General features: G+C 36.5%; 1 protein-coding gene across 3 annotated transcripts in view; it reads left to right on the forward strand.

Annotated features, from left to right (window-relative positions):
• Nucleotides 1-21,434, forward strand: part of LOC128999487 (phospholipid-transporting ATPase ABCA1-like) — a 124,816-nt gene that overhangs the window by 97,454 nt on the left and 5,928 nt on the right. For all 3 annotated transcript variants that reach the window (XM_054426039.1, XM_054426041.1, XM_054426042.1), the window contains 9 exons: nucleotides 4,674-4,789; nucleotides 5,215-5,359; nucleotides 8,521-8,644; nucleotides 9,925-10,073; nucleotides 10,776-10,886; nucleotides 11,089-11,208; nucleotides 13,606-13,803; nucleotides 15,536-15,670; nucleotides 21,239-21,314. In XM_054426039.1, coding sequence (XP_054282014.1) covers nucleotides 4,674-4,789; nucleotides 5,215-5,359; nucleotides 8,521-8,644; nucleotides 9,925-10,073; nucleotides 10,776-10,886; nucleotides 11,089-11,208; nucleotides 13,606-13,803; nucleotides 15,536-15,670; nucleotides 21,239-21,314 — 1,174 coding nt within the window. The remainder of the gene's footprint in view (nucleotides 1-4,673; nucleotides 4,790-5,214; nucleotides 5,360-8,520; nucleotides 8,645-9,924; nucleotides 10,074-10,775; nucleotides 10,887-11,088; nucleotides 11,209-13,605; nucleotides 13,804-15,535; nucleotides 15,671-21,238; nucleotides 21,315-21,434) is intronic.

Consider the following 21,434-nt stretch of genomic DNA (forward strand, 5'->3'; position numbering starts at 1 on the left):
CGGTATGACTCGCGGTCACGGCATGACTCGCGATCACGGCTCGATCGTCAGCATGACTCCGCCATCACGGCATGATCGTCAGTATGACTCCGCGGTCATGGCGCGATCGTCGGTAGGACTCCGCGGTCACGGCGCGATCGTCGGTAGGACTCCGCGGTCACGGCGCGATCGTCGGTAGGACTCCGCGGTCACGGCGCGATCGTCGGTATGACTCGTGGTCACGGCGCGATCGTCGGTAGGACTCCGCGGTCACGGCGCGATCGTCGGTATGACTCGCGGTCACGGCGCGATCGTCGGTAGGACTCCGCGGTCACGGCGCGATCGTCGGTAGGACTCCGTGGTCACGGCGCGATCGTCGGTATGACTCGCGGTCACGGCGCGGTCGTCGGTAGGACTTCGTCTCCTGCGTTCGCGGACCTATCGCTCGCAATAACGGCGTTATCGGCACTCGCGAAGCGGAAAAATCGCCGATGATCGGACCAAATCCCGTCCCGAAAAATTCCCGAGTCAAATGTAATCCCGTCCCGATAATCGGGAATATTTTTTTCCCGAAAAATTCCCGAAATTTCGGGACCCGTCCATCCCTAATATTTGGCCATATTATTGAGTGGGAACCGAGAGAGAGTTGGAGCGGAAGGGGTTGTGGAGATACAAAGAGGAATACAGAATGTTAGGGTGTAGATTATAACTGAATATTATTTTATAAACATTGTTGACCATACATGGTTAACAAAATAAATAAAAGGAATACATTATCTCAAAAATATAAATGCACTAGCGGAATACCCATGCTTCGCTGCGGAAACTTTCAGATTGGTTGATATTTTTAATAAATTAGTGTTTAAGTTCAAGCAGCCTTCAGTCAACAATTCAGCTACAACCTGTTTTGCTCCAATTGATGTCATATTAAAGCAGCTACCTATTATAATGTCTCACCCTGTCCATAAAGTGTGTATTCTCAGGGTGGTTGCCCATGACCAGACTGCATAAAGGTTCAGGTAGGTGCTGCAAAGGTAGTAGCTGCACTTGATTTCAGCTAACACCACCATTGATTACAGTACATGCCTGTTGTTTCTTCTTTCCATTTTAAGGCTTCGCAGTACTTACATTTGAACCACCGAGCTATCTCCTTCATAGTCTGTTTTCGGATTATATGTCATTGTTGATAGATGTTTCACCATCCATTGAATCTTTGGCAAATTGATTTCAGGATGAGTTTGTTCATACCTTTTGCTTGCGTTCTTCACCTGTGCTGATTTTTCTTTGTGTGTCTGTGCACCTGCTACTTCGTTTACGCCTTAGTAGTTTGTTGAGATTCCGGAATCGGCTGACGATTGGGAGAAACGGGCTCTTTTTGTGGCTCTTAAACGTCCAAGTGCCCGCTAGACAGGGATTGTGTGAATCTGAGTCTTTTCACGGGATTACGTTCATCACCAAACTTGACATATAATTCACTATTCCGATAAACCTCAAAAACAAATTTGAATAGTTGTGAAGCTACAACCAGCTCACACAACCCACCAAAGGTAACCGGCTTAGACATTAATAGAAGTATTCCCTAGAATTGAGGTAATTATTCCCGTCACTGTCGTAGAATATAAATGAGAAGTAATCCCAGTTCCTAACATTTTTAACAATTGCTTCGCGCACAGTTAGTGTGTGCATGTGTGTACGGTGATATAAATGAAGTGAAAATTATAAATGAGAGTGAAGTAAATAAACACGCTTCATCTCCTCTGATGTGAATGATAGGCCTATTGTATGGAACGAACTTGCCATAAAACCTCCATACTATGAAACAGTTTAAACAACTACAAAAAATGTTAACAGAACTATATATCACAAGTTCTCACTTAAAAAGGTAAAATGCAATAAAAAAACTAAGTTCAATTCTACTTTCGCCAACACTAATCACACATATTAGAAGTTGATAAAACTAAAATGCCACAATAAATTAGTTTAATTTCACTGACACACAACTATGATGTTTATATGGTCTGAAATAACCTTAGTAAACTTAATTTTTATTCTAACAGCTGATGATTAAATAAATTGCAGACAAATGTAAACAAAAGCTCAAAACAAATTATTCTTCCTATACAAACTCCATGCTAACTTTGACCTTCTGTGGGGCGGGGCTCATTGGGAATTTTGTAAAATCGCTTCTTATTGTCTGCCTACACTATGAGAGGAATATGTATGCAAAATCTCGTGCTTCTAGGTGCTATGGTTTGGCCTGTGCGTTGATCGGAATTTCACATTTGTATATAGAGATTATAATATTAGTAAGATAATTTAAAATAAAGTAATGGTCGAGAACATAGTATAATTTCACTTGTTCTACACTTGATAAAGAAGGCGCTGATTCTGTTTCACCTTTTTTACTTGTTTTTGAAGATAATGGGAGTTCTTCTGAGTCTAGTCTAGAGTGGAAATCAACTTTGCCCGTTCAATAGTATCTTAGAAGAAATTGTTCACATTAATTTAGTTACTGTACTTCTGTTGTTCAAGTTGTATTTAAAAGCAAGCTATTGTGATTTTGTAACCAAGAAGCCTAACCTTTTTTTTAATCAAAATTAGTAATAAAGAAACTTTTTAAGGGAGCAGTTATTATTATTTGATACTCTTAAAGGCAACAAGACAAGAAACACAGAAACATACAATCCTTATATACAGGGTGAGTTTTAAATGTCCCCCCCCCCAACTTTTTTCTACATTGTTTTAAATATAAATCCCAGACCACTTCCAAACATTGTTGGGTAGTAAGTACTTCATTTTGACAAGGTGGTCATTTCCGGCCGCCATCTTGGATCCGCCATATTGGATGCAAATTTTTTTTTTTCAAATGTAAAGGTGGGGTTGTGACCCATTATTTCAAATTAGATTTTTACCCTGATTACAATGCCACAAACCGTTTCAAAAAATCTTGATTCATTCAAAAGTTATGAGGGCTTTTAAAACTTTATTTTTAGCCCATTTTAACATTGTGCATTTACAAACTAAGGACCATAATCTTAAAATAGTGCCAGATAAAGATAAATATACAGTACCAGTCATTGTCGACTTATTTTCACTTGGTTATGACTGATGTATTTTTTTCGGCCGCCATCTTGGATCCGCCATTTTGAAATATGATAAATTATTCTAAATATGAAGGGGGTGTTGTGACCCATCATTTCGGATTACTTTTTTAAGTTGAACTCAATTCTATGATCCGTTTTTCATTTTCATATTTTGATTTTGAAATATTCACATTTTTAACCAAAAAAATGCAATATCTCATAAATAAAACTTGATAACAAAAAAATGATTGCGGCATTGAGTTAAGCTTAAAAAAGTAGTTCGAAATGATGGGTCACAACACACCCTTCATATTTAAAATAATATATCACATTTCAAAATGGCGGATCCAAGATGGCGGCCAAAAAAATCATCAGTCTTAACAAAGAGAAAATATGTTGACAATGACTGGTAGTGTATACTTACCTTTATCTAGCACTATTTTGAGATTATGGTCTTAGTTTGTAAATGCACAATGTTAAAATGGGCTGAAAATCAAGTTTTAAAAAGCCCTCCTAATTTTTGAATGAATCAAGATTTTTAAAAACGGTTTGTGGCATTGTAATCAGGGTAAAAATCTAATTTGAAATAATGGGTCACAACCCCACCTTTACATTTGAAAAAAAAAATTTGCATCCAATATGGCGGATCCAAGATGGCGGCCGGAAATGACCACCTTGTCAAAATGAAGTACTTACTACCCAACAATGTTTGGAAGTGGTCTGGGATTGATATTAAAAAAAATGTAGAAAAAAGTTGGGGGGGGGGACAATTAAAACTCACCCTGTATAATACGTGAAGGTGATTTCTACGAAACACTACTCCTCCGTTAATAACTGACGGATTTTTACAAACAAGGTGTCAAAATTAAGTATTTTTTTGTGTAGACGCCCCCTTTCACAAATTCCTGTAATAAAAGTCTTCGGGCTTTGCCCCACAGGCCATCAAAATCCCAATGTATTTCTTATGAAGAAAAGATTTTGTTTACTTAAACAGACGAATAATTTGTATTAATTACAGCTGTTTATAGTAAACACATGATACACACAAGAGTGTTCGTTTTCAGAGTGAGTTCGTTTTCAGTTTCGATAACTGGAGTGGAGTGATTGATTACATTATCTTTGAGTTGACTCTTTTAAGTCAACGGAAATTGTGACTGTTATTCGTAAAAAAAAAAAAACACCTTTAATATTTTGCAGTTGCTCGAATTTAAGCAACAGGTGCACTAGTATAGTATAAAGAGAGCTACAGACTACACCTCTGGACCGATTTTTATTAAATTTACTATTTGGGTACATGTAGAATGTACATGGATCCCTGGTGTTTTTTACATTTATTTGAAACCTAAATTTTCAAATACAAATCCAGAAAAATATGATTTTTACAAAAACAGCTTGAACGATTTTGATTTAAATTTAGAGGACCTTTAAACACTAAATAAAATGGCACAACAAGCAATTATATCAAATTTTCTGTTTGAAAGTTATTGCAATTTTTGTGATTTTATCTTTAGAAATACACTACCATAGTTACCCATTATGAGGGTTGATGACAAGCTAATGGGAGAAAGTATGTGTCAGTTTGCTGATATCATTTGTTTCTCTTGGTTTCAGGCCTGCTACTTGCTTGCAGCTGCATTGTGTGTGTTTGTATTTCTTGCCTTTGACGAAAAATCTTACATTTCACCCACCAACTTCCCAGGATTAGTTGCGCTGTTGCTGTTGTATGGGTAATATTTTAGTTTTTAGCAACTCTAAGCTTATTTTCTTAGATAAGAGTAATAATCATTAGTTATTGTATTAAGTTAATAAATTAAGAAAAATCTGTTTTTTTCATTATCATCAAGTTTACTTTTAACCTCTGCAACTTTCAACTCTTCAACTTTCAACTGAAATTAAATTTGAACTGAGAAAATCATGGGCAAATTTTTATTGTAATCAAAATTACATTAGATTTGAAATTGAAAATGTTTTTTAAACTGTTACATTTTTTCATTTTTATTTCATGCACATTAGCACAAAAACCATACTTAGATGATAACACTAATATTTTATGTAAAATTTCAGTGGAGTCCTGACTCCTACTTTCCGTTTATCCACTAAACACTGTTGTTAGTAAATAGCAAGTTGGGTTGAAGTAACACTTGTCTTACAGGTGGTCTTGTACAGCTCTAATGTATCCATTCAGCTTCTATTTCGATGTTCCAAGCTCGTCATTTGTTGCTCTGGCGTGTTGTAACATGTTCATAGGCATCATCACAACTGTCACCACCTTTGTACTCAGCGTCTTTGATGATGAGGTAACTAAAAATTCAAACTCATGCCAACCAGTAGAACCTGGTTATTTCTAAAACCTCTATAACTAAAACTTGAAAACAAAAAGAGATGTGGATTTCAAGTTTAAACTAAAAAGTTGCTTGGAATTGTATTACCTTTGACATTTTATGCAATTTGACATTATGCTAATATATAAAACAGGTTTGAGTTTTGACTGTATAACTATTATCTAAAAGGAATATGTTTTTAAATTTTTGTTTTTGTAATACTATTGTAGTATGACATATCCATTTCAAGCTTAGTTTATAAGGAATGAAAACTTTTAAATCAGAATAGAGTTAAAACTGTTAAAAGCAAATCAAATCAAATCAACTTATTGTTGTAGACATTTCACAATGCATTAACAATCGTCACAAAGACAAAATACATAATGCTGTTATTAATACAGCAAATGAATACTTACATGTAATCTTCTATCTTCTACTATACTATTCTTATATACTATTATAAAGAAGAGGTGGTGTCTGTGTGTTTGTATGAGATAATCTCAAAAACTACTGAACCGACTGGGCTAAAATTGCACACAAATGAAGCTACAGCTCCGAGGATACATATAGAACTATTCCCGCTTCGATATTGTCCTAGGGCTCTGCCCCATGGGCTTTCAAAAATTTGAGGTGAGAGATTTAAAAGTAAATTTTGATTGATGGTATCCATGGTAACAAAGAAGAAACCTACAAAGTTTAAAAATGTAAACAAGCAGATCTAACTGTCAAATTAATTTTGATTTCACAATTCCACACAGCTGGTTCATTTAGAACAGAGAGGGTAAGGATTATAAATTTAAAATAATGATGTCATTAACCCGAATGTAAACATTATTTAACATTACCTAAAGGAGCTGTCAAACCATGGTAATGTAATTTCATTAGTATAGGGTTCTTTTAGTTACTTCATTTGTTTATGATCTAACTATACTGAGTCTGTTATAATATTAAAGAGTAAAAATGCTACTTTAGCCCCGCAACGCATGCATTAAAAACGACTGTTTTTACTGCAGTATGACAAAAACAATATAATATGAACCCTTGATGACTCCGCTCAATTTTGTGGATGCATCTGCGAACGCCACCTATTATTTATTTATTTTTATAATAATTAATTGTAAAAGAAATCATTCATGGATATAGGAAATAATTAATATTCTATATTGCCTTATCCTGAGTTATGAGGTATATTCTTTTGATTTATTTGTTTGTAAACAGTAATATAATCCCCCTGCCGCAGCAAACCTATAGACTGATTAAATTCCCATTTGCCTGATTATAATTTCACTAAAATATGTTAGAAAATTACCCTACTAACAGGTTTGGAACTATTGTGATAGGTTTTCGTTTACAGTGCAAACCATTAAACACGTTCTTTTATTATAGGTGCCTTAAAATCTATCATTGGTTTTGTATCCTTGGTAGCCTAAATAAGTATTCACAGTATGAGTTAACAAAAACATACTGTTATAAAGTTAAGTAATAGAGTTAAATTTCGCTTCTAAATTAAACCGTAGGAGTGAAACCGTTTGTAATTTTCAGAGAACCAACATTGTCTCTTTTGCATACTGACCCTGTTGCAAGGCACGAGTATAGCTGCTAGCAAATACGAATAGTAGCGCTGGTTGCAGTAGCGCCATTCAAATAACAAGCGACCGGCGCAACTAATTGTGACCAACGGGATTGATTTATTTATTATCTTATATAAATTAGAGTTGATCATGTATCACCACAAAGTCTTCTTTCTAAATCAATTACAATTCCATAATACCCTCGCCGCAGCAAACCTGCAGCCAAAGCAAATGTCCATTTGTGTGATTTTAGTTTCAATTAAATCTAATTCAATAACATTAGGTTTAACGAGTACCTAGGTTTGCTGCTACAGGGAGGGGAACAAAGTGTGATTTTTAGGAAAATATTATTAGCTTTGTATAAAATTTTAAAAATTGCCAATTTTTTAAAAAATATTTCCATAAACAAGCAATATTACAACAGTTTACTTATCCTACTAATTTAATAAGTAAGAAAGTTTGGATGTATGGATGGATGAATGGATGTTTGTGACAAGTAAACGCAAAAAATACTAAACCGACAAGGTTGAAGTTTGGTATGATGATAGCTGACATTCCCGATTAACATATAGGCCCTAGACACTCTTACCTAAAAAATCGTTCCGGGCTCCGCCCCAGTACAGTGGCTCTGGAGTTTCTCATGTTAACCTTATGAGTATTCATATTTAAAGGAATTCAAGAATTTTGTCAGCCGTTTCAACTGCACAAGTTGGTTCTATGATATTACATAGCATTAAAACGTTATAAGGCTTACCAACAGGGTGCAGCCCTATTATGTTTTTTGCATTTATGACAACGCCTAATTTGAACCAACTAGCAACAAAAAGTTGTGGTACACAATGAAAACTTTACTTTTTTCATTGGTAGAGTGCAGTGGTAGAGCATTAGGGCTATGGTATATGTGTGCTACACTATAGGATACCGTATAAATTAAAAGACCAAATTTTCTTAAACCGTCTCCTCTCCCATCACTGCAATGATCATTTTGTACTTATATGCCAACACCGTACGAACGACGGGTATTCTGCTAGTCAATCAATATAATAAGACCTAGTACAAAAAAATATATATAAAATACAGGCACAATTAAATATAAATATTTTGACATCATTCTACACAGTTGAGGAGTTCATAAACTGGAGAACATCACCGATGTTCCAGTGAGAACTATAACATCCCTCATAGTAATAACCATCACTACCGACAGTGCCTCAAAGCCCAACAACTTTATGCTGTTTTATATTTAAATCTCTGTAATGTTTGACGCCTATTCTGTACTCTATGTTCAAGAACAAAGTATTCTGATTCTGATTACAGTAACATCCTATAGATTTTTGGGTATGGTTCACATCACTGAGTGTGGGAGCGGAAATACCGATATTCATAGAAAGTGGCTGTCAAACCGAGCTACTCTCAAAACAAGGTCGGTTAAAATAAACAGGAATATTTCACAAGTGAGAGCGGATAGTCCGATTATCGGTTAATGCGAGTTGGGTTAAGAGGGTACACCTGTAGTGGACACCGTACAAGATTCAACTTGTATAACGGTTTCATCCTTGTTTTCAGGAACTGAAGGAGGTCTCAGATGTGTTGAAAGTGTTGTTCCTTGTGTTCCCCCACTACTGCTTGGGTTCAGGACTTCTTAAACTAGCCAGCAGTCAGATTGCCAAGGACTCCCTGGCTGCCTTTGGTCAGTTAGAACATTCACAAAACTATATTAAATTATTCAATAATATTTTATTATTAGACTCTCATTAGAAGACCTGCCTATAAATATCTGCTTTTTGGTTAAGGCTTATGCGTTAAAGGTTAAAAAAATTTCACATAAATTATACAAACTTTCATAAATTTGTCTCCATTTTAGTGAGTTTAACACTGCCAATGCCAATCATCACCACAAGCATGAGTAGAAGAGCAGGAGGGGGGCGGGGCTGTTTTAATTAATCATGCGGTGCTACAACCAACTATAAGCAGCTGTTGGCTGTAAACCTGCATTTTGTAGCAATCTGGAAGAATAACACTGAATAAAATTTAAACCTTGCCATGTCTACAAGTTGGTTTGTGATATTTTACATAATTATGCATTAAAGAAGTAAATTAAAATAATGTAAATATTATTTACATATACAGTATTTTCTCAAAAAGGGGGGCTTCAGCCCCTCTGGATCCGACTATGATAATATGTTAAATAAGTACCCCCGCCACAGCAAACCTGCAGACTAAGCGAAATTCCATTTGCCTGATTGGATTTTCAATTAAATCTACTTGAATAACATTACGGTTTAACAAGTACCTTGGTTTGCTGCTACAGGAAGGGTAATAAAGTGGGATTTTTAGTAGAATATCAGTTATTGTATCTTATGTTATTTTCACATAAAAATCCATTAATAACGGAAATCGGATTTTAAAAAAACTGGTATTGATTCAAAATAGTATGTTATGGTCCTTATAATTCTAGAAAAAGTTCAACCTCCCATTGCTGTAAAAATTACAGTTTAAAAGTTATTGGAACTTTGTGGTTTTTCGTATAAAATATCATAGTTACTCCCACCGCTTACTAATGAAAAAGGTTGTTGACAAGCTAATGGAGGAAAGTATGTGTCAAATTGCTGATACCGTTTATTTTACTGCATTTAATAGTGCATACACATTGCGTAAAATCAGTCGCACTAAATTCCTTGTCATCTATTCAGGGAACGTCGAACGTCAAGCAGAGGTTGTTCACGCTCGCTGCGTACAAAAATTGGTGTGGAGGGGCAACCTCACCTCTAATATCACCCCCCTCGATCTAAAGCTGTATCTGCCACTGCCTAGAAGTGCTTAGCAATTTTTCAAAATATTTCATTTGAAATTTTTTTTAATATTCAATTTTGAATTTCTTTATTACTATATTAGACATAAGATATATAGAATCTGTTTGTTTAAAATCTTATTTTTAAACAATTAAAGGTTGTGGTTTACACTTTACAGATATAGTTCTCAGTCCCAGCATCTTTGCCTGGGGTTTCCTCGGTCAGCCACTACTGTGTATGTTCCTCACTGGTATTTTGTTCTTCTTCATCACTTTAGTAGTGGAATTTAAACTCTACAAAACGCTTTTCTCAATTTTTAGGGAGAAAGTAAGTCAACATTTTTTATTGTTGTATTGTTATTACTTTTTATAATATGTTTAAACCTTTAAATAGTTAAGCAAATTTTAACCTTAAAATAATTAATACTTATTAACGGTAATGTTATTTTAAGGTTACAAATAAACTTAATGTATTTAAGCCCAAGTATTTGAACAAAGTCAATGAAATATGGTATACCAAATGTGTTGGGTCAGATGAATGAAATATTATTGTGTTTGTATGGTTTGCTTAAGATACTGAAAATGGGAGCAATACTGTCTTAAGGTGTAAATATTTAAAACTTAAATGTTAATATAAAACCTGTTTAAATGAAGCAAAGTTACATACAAGTTAGTTACAAATGGAAAGACACAAAAAAAAATAACTGTAAAATAAAATACAATAAAAGCGAATGTTTAAATTGAGTCAAAAACTTTTGATAATTTTTTGTTAACAGGTAGATAAGATCACACTTAGTATTAAAGGTCCAGGTGTAATCACTTCTTGCCATCAATAATTATTAAAAAAAATATTAAATTGATGGTACAGTAGTGATAAATTATGAATTCAATTTGTACAAACCATCATTCATGTTACCATAGACTTCAATATCAGATAAATATCCATTAAAAAACTACTTTAACTAGATAATCTCTTAAATTGTAAGTTGCCAGACAGCAACCGTTTTCAAAATCGTCTAACTTTGTGCAGAACATGAAGCTACCAGCGCCGCAGGATGAGGAGGATGTAGCTACTGAGAGAAACAGGATACGTTCTGGAGACACGAGACAAGATATCCTGCTGGTCAAGGACTTAGCCAAGGTGGGTGGTCACAGCTAATATTAGAGCCTAATAATAAAAACTACCTTAATTTAAAAAAGAGAATGTAAGTCTTCTGTTATTTGCCTGTTGTTTGAAATTGTTTCGATTTAATAGTAAATTTGTTGTAATTGATTTCTATAATCTTGATTGTGATAACCGTAAAATTGTGTATTCATCATGGATAAAAGTGTTCCCTTTGCAGGTTTACAAAACTAGTGGAAGTGTGAAGCCTGCAGTGAACCAGGTGTGCTTTGGAGTGCGGCCGGGCGAATGTTTTGGTCTACTAGGTCTCAACGGTGCCGGCAAAACATCCACTTTCAAAGTACGTTAACTGTTTTCTTTCATACAGAAGACTGAGTTGGCTTAAATCAAAAAAATTCTATGATTATGCTTGTGGTTAAAAAAGTGATATTTATGTTTATCCTGTATTTCCATGTTAAATAACTAAACTAAAAGTATAAATGTTTTCAATAGTGCTGCATAAATGAGTAAACAGTTTTTACTCCTATTTATCAATTTATAATCTACACTAATTTGTTTGTAAGCTTTTATTCCCTTCATTTTACTTTTACTTTGATAAGAATCCAATCTGCTTTTATTAGCTGAGTATAAATGCAGGAGGAATTCATCCCTGTTACTGAGTAAGACTAAGGGCAGGGTTTGGAGCTTGGGACTAATGCTATTCTCGGACTAAAATCTAATTTTTATTTTTTTTTACATCTTAACTAGTCCTGGACTTACTTTCATGGGCTTTGGAGTCACAGGTTATATAATCCTTGAATTAAGTTTAATTCAACCAGGTTTCAGACCCAAATATATTTAATCCACAACTAGAATACTAACTCGAGGAATAAATATTAGCAATTTTTAGGTATGGGGGAGGACAGGACTAAGGTTAACTTATTTTTTTGTTATAAGTACTCAATTTGTGAAGTTTTATCTATATATTTGTCAAATTCGTAATCGGCACAAAAATACTATAAATTTTATACCTCTTAATTTTTTGTCCTTAACTTTTATTTTTCTCTTAAGTATGAGAAAAAAACAGCTTTCAATGAATACTGTTATAATACAAGTTATGCTAAAGACTATAATAGGCCAAATGGACCCTAAAGTTAATATTAATAAGGTAATTAAACGTAGATTTTAAATAATATAATGATAAAAGAAAAACTAATATGAAAAAATAATTCTTTAGCATTTATTATTTTTATTGATCTCGTGCAGTTCAATTTCTTTTTACGTGGTGATGGTGATTGCAAGCTTCTGTGAGGGTACACACAAATATGCTGTGTCGTGAAAAGTAAATAGTTAAGCTCAAAATCTTTACTATTGTATGTACAAATTTAGCAGTTGGAGGGGCAGGCTCATCCGGGGGTCACCATATTTATTGGAAGCAGCGTCATCCACGGAAAAGGGATTTACCTATTTTTCTTAGTTTTGATATGTGTTATTGAGTAACTTTCATTTTCTTTGCTTTTTATTTATGACTTTTTACTAAGTAATTTTCAAACACAACACTCCTGATTATCCGAGGTATACGGGACCGAGGCTGCCACGGATACCGGGAATCTCGGATAAAATGGAGGTCACTTTTATTTTAAAGTTAGTCTATAGCAAGACGACTTTAATAATGTAATACTGTATTTGTATAAAGAATACTTTTAATCAAAGCGAACAGTATATCTAGCATAAAACATAACTATATTAGTATTGTTTTCAATTAAAATTCATGTTAAGTATAATGATTTGGAATTTGGGTCAAAAATAAAAACAAATATTTCAGCCTACACCTAACTCGGATAACCTGGGGTCTTGGATAACCGGGGCTCAGATGATTGGGAGGTAACTGTAGTTGCTTGGACACCTACTTATTCTCTACTACTCTATATAGTACTTCCAGAAATCATTAAATGATCAAAATAAAATTATTGTTAGGTTATTGTACTCATTTTGATGTGTTTTACAGATGTTAACTGGAGCTACTGCCATGACCAGAGGATCGGCCTCAGTACAAGGCCATGATGTTGCCTCGGAGCTGGATACTTTCAGGTCTCTCCTCGGTTATTGTACTCATATTGTTGTGTTTTACAGATGTTAACTGGTGCTACTGCCATGACCAGAGGATCGGCCTCAGTACAAGGTCATGATGTTGCCTCGGAGCTGGATACTTTCAGGTCTCTCCTCGGTTATTGTACTCATTTTGTTGTGTTTTACAGATGTTAACTGGAGCTACTGCCATGACCAGAGGATCGGCCTCAGTACAAGGTCATGATGTTGCCTCGGAGCTGGATACTTTCAGGTCTCTCCTCGGTTATTGTACTCATATTGTTGTGTTTTACAGATGTTAACTGGTGCTACTGCCATGACCAGAGGATCGGCCTCAGTACAAGGTCATGATGTTGCCTCGGAGCTGGATACTTTCAGGTCTCTCCTCGGTTATTGTACTCATTTTGTTGTGTTTTACAGATGTTAACTGGAGCTACTGCCATGACCAGAGGATCGGCCTCAGTACAAGGTCATGATGTTGCCTCGGAGCTGGATACTGTCAGGTCTCTCCTCGGTTATTGTACTCATTTTGATGTGTTTTACAGATGTTAACTGGAGCTACTGCCATGACCAGAGGATCGGCCTCAGTACAGGTTCATGATGTTGCCTAGGAGCTGGATACTGTCAGGTCTCTCCTCGGTTATTGTATTCATTTTGATGTGTTTTACAGATGTTAACTGGAGCTACTGCCATGACCAGAGGATCGGCCTCAGTACAAGGTCACGATGTTGCCTCGGAGTTGGATACTGTCAGGTCTCTCCTCGGTTATTGTCCTCAGTTTGATGCTCTCGACCCTCTCCTCACTCCAAGAGAACACCTTGAGTTATACGCTCGACTCAGGAATATTCCAAGAGCTAAGATGCAACAAGTAATGTGTTAACAATTTTCTTTTTGTATAACATTTTTTTGCAATAATATAGGGGAAGTTTGGGAGCTCGAGCCCAGCTAGTAGGCGCCTAGTGTTAGACGCGCCTAACTTCTAACTTTAGTACCCGGTTCAAATACCAGGCTTGGGAGCTTGCGCCTAAGTTGTAATGGTCATAGAGCAAGTATAGTCGGGACTAAGTCACAGTGCGGCTAGATAGGCAGGGAATCACGGGGAATTTAGGTTTTGAGGTTGGCAACGGCCACTGCAGAACTTGTTACCGTCGACAACAACAAAAGATGAACAATTATTGAAGATGAATAAAATTTAATCTTCATATATCAATGGTATCAATAGTAGACTATGGTGTAAGTTTCTGCATTGTACCATTGCAAAAATGTAGTTTTGTAAGATCATTTTACATCTCAATGACTGAAGAACCATAACATTTTATAGAATCTTTTAAGAGTTAACTTTATTTTCACTTTACTTTTTAAAATTATTTAATCAGTTGTCTTTAAGTACCGGTACTACAACTTATAAATACGTACAGACCAACATAGGTTTCTGAAAATCAATATATCTTATACTAATCCAATATTTTCTTTTTCTTCTAGGGATCAGAATCATTAATCATTTAACAAATTTCACCCCATGTGTGGAACGGTAACAGCTGAAACTCGGTGTCATGCAATTGAAATCTTCAAAATTAAACAGCAATTACCCTGTATAATATAGGGGCATTGAAGGAAATAAAAAAAATAAAAAATATTTGAATTAATTTCGGAGGTAATTATTGTGCGAAGCCAAGGTAATTGTAAAATATACCTTTTAATACTTAAAAAATTAAAAAAAAATGTGTCCAAGTTTTAAAGCATTAAACATGACACTCTTTTAGCGAATTTCCCTTTAGGGAAGTAGCTATTACCGTAGGTGGCATTTAGTTTTGGGACCGATATACTTTTACATTTTGATGTCCCTAGAGGCCAAACTTGTCAGATAATGAACATCAACTGTAGACAATGTTTTGACACTTGAGATAAACCAATTGTTGTATCAATCGCCAAACAAAAATTCCCCCTTCCCACCCATCAGTGCTTGGGGTGTTGATAATGGCCATTTGATAACAGGCCCACTGCATTCCAAAGCAACTGGACTTTTGACTTCCTCATTCACCACCCCCCTCGTTGTTTGTGTTGCGCTGACCTTTCACTGCCGCACGCAACCCTCACTGATCACGTGAAATAAATAACCCATATTTAGATGCTTCCGCATAATTGGTAAAGTTAGTTAAAAATTCTAACTAGTTAGAAGTTATTAGTTAATACCGTAAAAATTAACTAATAGATATTATTAGTTTTAAAACTAAAGAATGAAATAGAAGTTAGCCAAAAAAACTAACCAATATTGCTATTTGTTAGAATTTCTATTAGTTATTCCCAAGTATGCCTACAAGCCACTAGTAGTGATATTGAATTTATAACTGCTGTCACTTACAGCTGCATTGGTCACAAAGAGTCTTAGTAAATTTAACAAATAACAGTTTTTTTGTTTAGTTACTAATTTCATTCTTATAGTTGTGTAGTAACATGGCTATAGTAATCAATAAAACAATCTGCATATATCATCCCTTATGTATTAGTAAAACAATTTAGTGAGTCGGGGTCTCCTTTGGTGATTTGACACTCTTGTATATGATGTTCCATTATGATGATGACACTGTTGTTGTACACAGGAAGTAGACCTCAGTCTCAAGTATCTGAGACTTGGTCACTACAGTGATAGACTCGCAGGAACTCTATCTGGAGGCAACAAGAGGAAACTCTCCACTGCCATAGCTCTGCTAGGCAACCCTCCAATAGTTTACTTGGTAAGTTAACAATACTACACGTACTGACAACTCAAACGCCATCCCTCAATCAGGTCAATGGCATTGATGTGTGTCTTGAATAAAACACAACTTAAGTTTTAAGACTATCTATCTATCTATCTATCTATCTATACTATTATAAAAAAGAGGTGGTTGCTGTATGTGTGTATGGGAAAAGTAAACTCGAAAAATACTGGTCGGATTGGGCTGAAATTTGGCATGATGATAGCTCACATTCCCGATTAACATATAGGCATATTCTTATTTCAAAAATCCTTTCGGGCTCCGCCCCAGTGGCTCTGGAGTTTCCCATGTTAACCTTAGGAGAAATGGAATTATTGAATCTTAACAGCTGTTTCAATTAAACAAGTTGGTTCTGTTCTATGATGTTCAATAGCATTAAAGTTACAAGGATTACCAACAGGGTGCAGCACTATTATTTCTTTTACATTTATGACAACAGCTAATTTGCAACCAAAAGGTGAGTGAGCGTAGCGAACGAACTTCAACCTGGAGGCGAGTTAGCGTAGCGAACGAGCTAACCCGAAGGCAAGTGAGCGCAGCGAACGAGCTCCAACCTAAAGGTGAGTGAGCGTAGCAAACGAGCTCCAACCTAAAGGTGAGTGAGCGTAGCGAACGAGCTCCAACCTAAAGGTGAGTGAGCGTAGCGAACAAACTTCAACCAGGACGTGATTGAGCCATGCGAACGAGATAATCTTGAAAATTAAGAAGTTAAACGGGGCAAAGCCCGCGGGTTACAGCTAGTTTATTATAAATTGAAATCAACAAAGACTGAAATACAATAGACTGCAGTAATTGAGCCGAGCTTTGAGCCGACATCTTGAATTCTGTATGGGAAATGCAAACCCACTTAAAAGACAATACACAAAGCACAATTAGTAATACCTCTGTAAACATGGGCATCAACTATACATATACATACTAAAACTACTACTTTAAATATATAATCCAGCTACTAGGAGGTAACGAATTGTGGATATTTATAGGCATGCACTGTGAATGCGATATTCCCTGGTGTGGATTAACCATAATTCGCACTGGATTTTAATTGTCAGAGCATTGCTTGGGGATACAAAGAGACAAGTGAAAATGGGACAAAACTTGAAACCTGGGCTGAGGCAAATGACCTGCAGCTCATACACGATCCTTAGCTCCCTTGCTCCTTTAACAGCGGTAGATGGAAGAGGGGTTATAACCCTGACAACATCTTTGTGAGCAGCAGGATTGCCTCCCAGTATGAAAAGTCTGTAGGTGATCCGATTCCCGAACTCAACACAGACCTATAGTATGCACCGTTAGTGCTGTTGTTAAACCTGAAGGTGTTCCTCTAAGGCGCAGGATTAATTTCAAAAAGGCCAACTGGACAGGTTTTAGGGAGATCATTGACAGAGAATTCGCCAGTATCCCTCCACAACCTGATATGTATGAATCCTTCGTTAAGCTTGTCCAGCAGGTATCGAGAAAAATGATACCTAGAGGCTGTCGAACCCATTACATCGCAGGACTCTCTGAAGAGGCAAAGCCACTGCTAGAACGATACCAAGGTCTCTTTGACAATGATCCCTTTGCTGAGGACACACTTCTAGCAGGTGAAGAGCTTATGTCAGTCATTGCCGAAAATCGCAAAACTAAGTGGTGTGATCTTGTGGAGAGTTTAGATCTGCAGGTGAACAGCAGACAGGCCTGGAAGTTCCTCAAGAACATAAATGGAGATGCGACAAAACCAAAAGACAACTTTATAACAGTTACTGCCGATCAAGTCGCTACCAACCTTCTTTTAAATGGCAAAACCTATGGAAGGAAATACCAGGAGTCTGTTGTGCGTGATGTGGCAAGTGAGAATCACTTCCTGGAAGATCCATTCACCACGTCCGAGCTAACTACAGTCATTACCAGCTTAAAGACTAATAGAGCTCCAGGTATTGACGAGATCAGAGTCGAACAACTAAAGAACCTAGGTAAAAATGCCATGCAATGGTTGTTGAGCCTCATGAACATGTGCGTACGCCAAATGCATATACCAAAGGCATGGAGGAAAGCTCGTGTGGCTGCACTGCTCAAACCTGGGAAAGATCCAAACGATCCTAAGAACTTTCGACCTGTTTCCCTCTTATGCCACACACATAAAATATTAGAACGTCTGATACTCAATCGAATCGGCGATTTTCTGGAACAAAAGATCATTCCACAACAGGCAGGCTTTCGATCAGGCAAGTCTTGTTGTGTCCAAGTTTTAAACCTGACCCAGCACATTGAGGATGGGTTTGAGAGAAAACAGATCACAGGTGTCGCTTTTGTAGATTTAACAGCTGCCTACGATACCGTAAACCATCAAAGACTCTTGGGAAAAGTGTACAGTATTACCAAAGACTATCAGCTGACTTCAATGATAGGCACTTTTCTTCATAACAGGCAGTTTTTCGTGTCCCTTCAAGGCAAGAAAAGTAGATGGAATGCAAGGAATCCAAGAAATGGATTGCCTCAGGGTAGCGTCTTAGCCCCAGCTCTTTATAACATTTACACTAACGACCAACCGTTGCCAAACGCTACACGTCAGTATATATATGCCGATTATACGGCGGTGGCGGCACAAGGTAGGAGGTTTCAAGAGGTGGAACAGAAGCTGACTATGACTCTAAATGAACTTTCCCAGTACTATGACGCAAATCTCCTCAAGCCGAACCCTGCAAAGACCCAAGTTTGTGCCTTTCACCTAAACAATAGAGAAGCAGGCCGTGAGTTGAATGTGAGGTGGCGGGGAGACCGTCTTCAGCATTGTCCTACACCCAAATATCTTGGCGTCATACTGGACCACACACTGACATTTAAGGCGCATTGTATTGCGACAAGAGGTAAAGTCTCAGCGAGGAATAATACCACCAGGAAGCTCACCAGCAGATGCTGGGGTGGTAACCCCAATGTCCTTAGAACCTCAGCTTTAGCGCTCAGTGTGTCGGCTGCGGAGTACGCTGCACCAGTATGGAATGCATCGTCACATGCAAAAAAGGTTGACATTGCAGTCAATGGCATGGCTCGGATTGTAACTGGGTGTTTGAAACCCCCAGTATACAAACTCTATCCTATCATAAGGATCGCCCCTCCATCAATCCGACGTGATGTCGCTGCCGACGTAGAAAGGACTAAGCAAGAGACAGACCCTCGTCACCCATTACACGGCCACCAACCTGCAGAGCGACGGCTTCGGTCCAGAAAGAGCTTTTTATCACGGACACGAGTCCTGGATGGATCACTCTCAAGCAATTGGGTGTCAAGGTGGGAGGCCACGTTGACTAACCCTCCCATACCAGTCAGGGAGGAACTGGCTCCTGGTGGAGGCCTTCATTACACGGTGTGGAAGACCCTAAATCGAATTAGGGTCGAGGTACCAAAATGCAAGACAAACATGCAGAAATGGGGTCTCTTACCAGACGAAGAAAACATCTTGTGCGCGTGTGGTGCTGTTCAGGATCCTGGCCATCTGCTGAGCTGCCCACGCCTAGACCAGTCTTACACATTAGATGATCTTTTACATGCGAATGACAAAGCCATATCGGTAGCTAATTTATGGAAAAGCGAAGTCTGATTTCCGGACACGGAAAGTAAGTAACATCCGCACTAGTGAGTACTACGACTATCCGCAGTACTATCCTGATAATTAGACCAATATCCTCAACTCAACCTGAAAAACCTATGCTCGCAAATCTCTACAAACTACATAATGTGTATGTCTTCAAAATACAGGGTGTCCCGGAACTCCCTACCAATATTTTAGGGCATTGTTCCTGGGTAGTTAACATACCTAAATATCATATTTAAATTGTCCGGAAGTCCTTAGTTACTCACACAGCCGCCATTTTGTTTTTTTAAGTTATTAATTATTTTCTAAGGAATGGTTAAACATACGAAATTGAAACTTTGCACAAACATTTATGACAACTAGACAAAGCTACCAAAAAATTAAGACGGTTTTTAAAATTCATAAAACAAAATGGCCACCATTTTAAATTTTGTTTCTTAAATTGTTTCTTAAATAAAATTGCCTTAAAAAAGTTATTCTTGTAAAACTTTTGTAAAATGAACGGTTTTCGAGTTAGCCTATATAAGAAACAAAATTTAAAATTGCCGCTATTTTGTTTTATGAATTTTAAAAATCGTCATAATTTTTTGGTAGCTTTGTCTAGTTGTCATAAATGTTTGTGCAAAGTTTCAATTTCGTATGTTTAACCATTCCTTAGAAAATAATTAATAACTTAAAATAATACCCCCGCCGCAGCAAACCTGCAGACTTAGCGAATTTCCATTTGCCTGATTGGATTTAAACTAAAATGTCTCCTTCAAAATATCACATTTATTCCTTATATAAACAGAATTAGTTTAATGAGTACTTAGGTTTGCTGCAACAGGGAGGGTAAACAAGTTTTTTTATGTAGAATATTAAAAGGTACTGTGGTTTAGTAAGAAATTAATGTATTTTCCAACTTTTATCAAAATATGTTCATAAACAAGCAAACTACAACAGTTGACTTATTCTCCATAAGAATAACATGGGAATTTTAAAATTACAATTTTTTTGAATTTTCTCCGTAACAATTAGGTGCATAATAATGCTTCAATATACTAAATTATTTGTTTTTTTAAGTTCTACAAAATGGTTTAAAAAGAAATTGTGAAATTTTGTGTTTTTAGGGTCAAAAATGGGAAAAACCTATTTTTACCCCATAAAACCCCCCATAAACCTCTGTTCCCATAGTCCGATCATGCTGGTTCGTGAACTCATTCAAATTTATCCCGCCTTACACCTTCAAACCAAATTTTATCAAAATCGGACAAAAATTACTCAAGTTATCGTGCGGATGGACACATATATATATCTCTATATATAGATATATAAAAATTTGAACGAATGGTGTTTTTGGCCTCTGGGGACATCAAAATGAAAAAGTAAATCGGTCCCGGGCTTAGGTCTTACCATGAGACCTACGGTAATAGCTACTTCCCTATAGGGAAATTCGCTAAAAACAAAATGGCGGCTGTGTGAGTAACTAAGGACTTCCGGACAATTTAAATATGATATTTAGGTATGTTAACTACCCAGGAACAATGCCCTAAAATATTGGTAGAGAGTTCCGGGACACCCTGTATAATGACAACACTGTTAAAGCCACATTAAAACCATAGACTAACCAACCCAAGTAGACTTCTCATCCCATTGTAAATTTTGAAGCTCGTTTTTCTTTTTCATGCCTAGGTCATGTCTGGTGATACTGAGCGCTAGTTTCGACAAAATTTTTTTTCCATTGTTTTACGGTCAATTTCATGATTTATGCTTGACTGTTTGGTTATATAACTAGGGAACGAATTATTGTTTATAATTAGATTGTTTTATTTGATTGAACAAGGTTTTAAATTACTGAAATAGCAAGAAACAAATTGTAAATAAAACACAACCTCTACAGTGAACTAACAAGTATTATGAAATAACTTAATGTAACTGACACTGTGCAATTATCTTGTTTGTTTGTAAAATAAAATAAAATATATTTTAAGGACGAACCCACCACTGGAATGGATCCTAAGTCCAGAAGGTTCTTATGGAGTTGCATACAAGATGTGAATCGTCAAGGTATGAAAACAAATATATGTAAATAATAGAAGGTATATTTTAGTCCTATAATTGGAAGAATCTCAGTTTTATGCCATGTAACTGTTTAAAACTACTATGGAAGCTAACTGAACTCTATCG

The sequence above is a fragment of the Macrosteles quadrilineatus genome, unplaced genomic scaffold (assembly GCF_028750875.1).
Source record: "Macrosteles quadrilineatus isolate MER2022 unplaced genomic scaffold, UCM_ALF_1.0 Scaffold_8__2_contigs__length_117827958, whole genome shotgun sequence".
Classification (NCBI taxonomy): Eukaryota; Metazoa; Arthropoda; class Insecta; order Hemiptera; family Cicadellidae; genus Macrosteles; species Macrosteles quadrilineatus.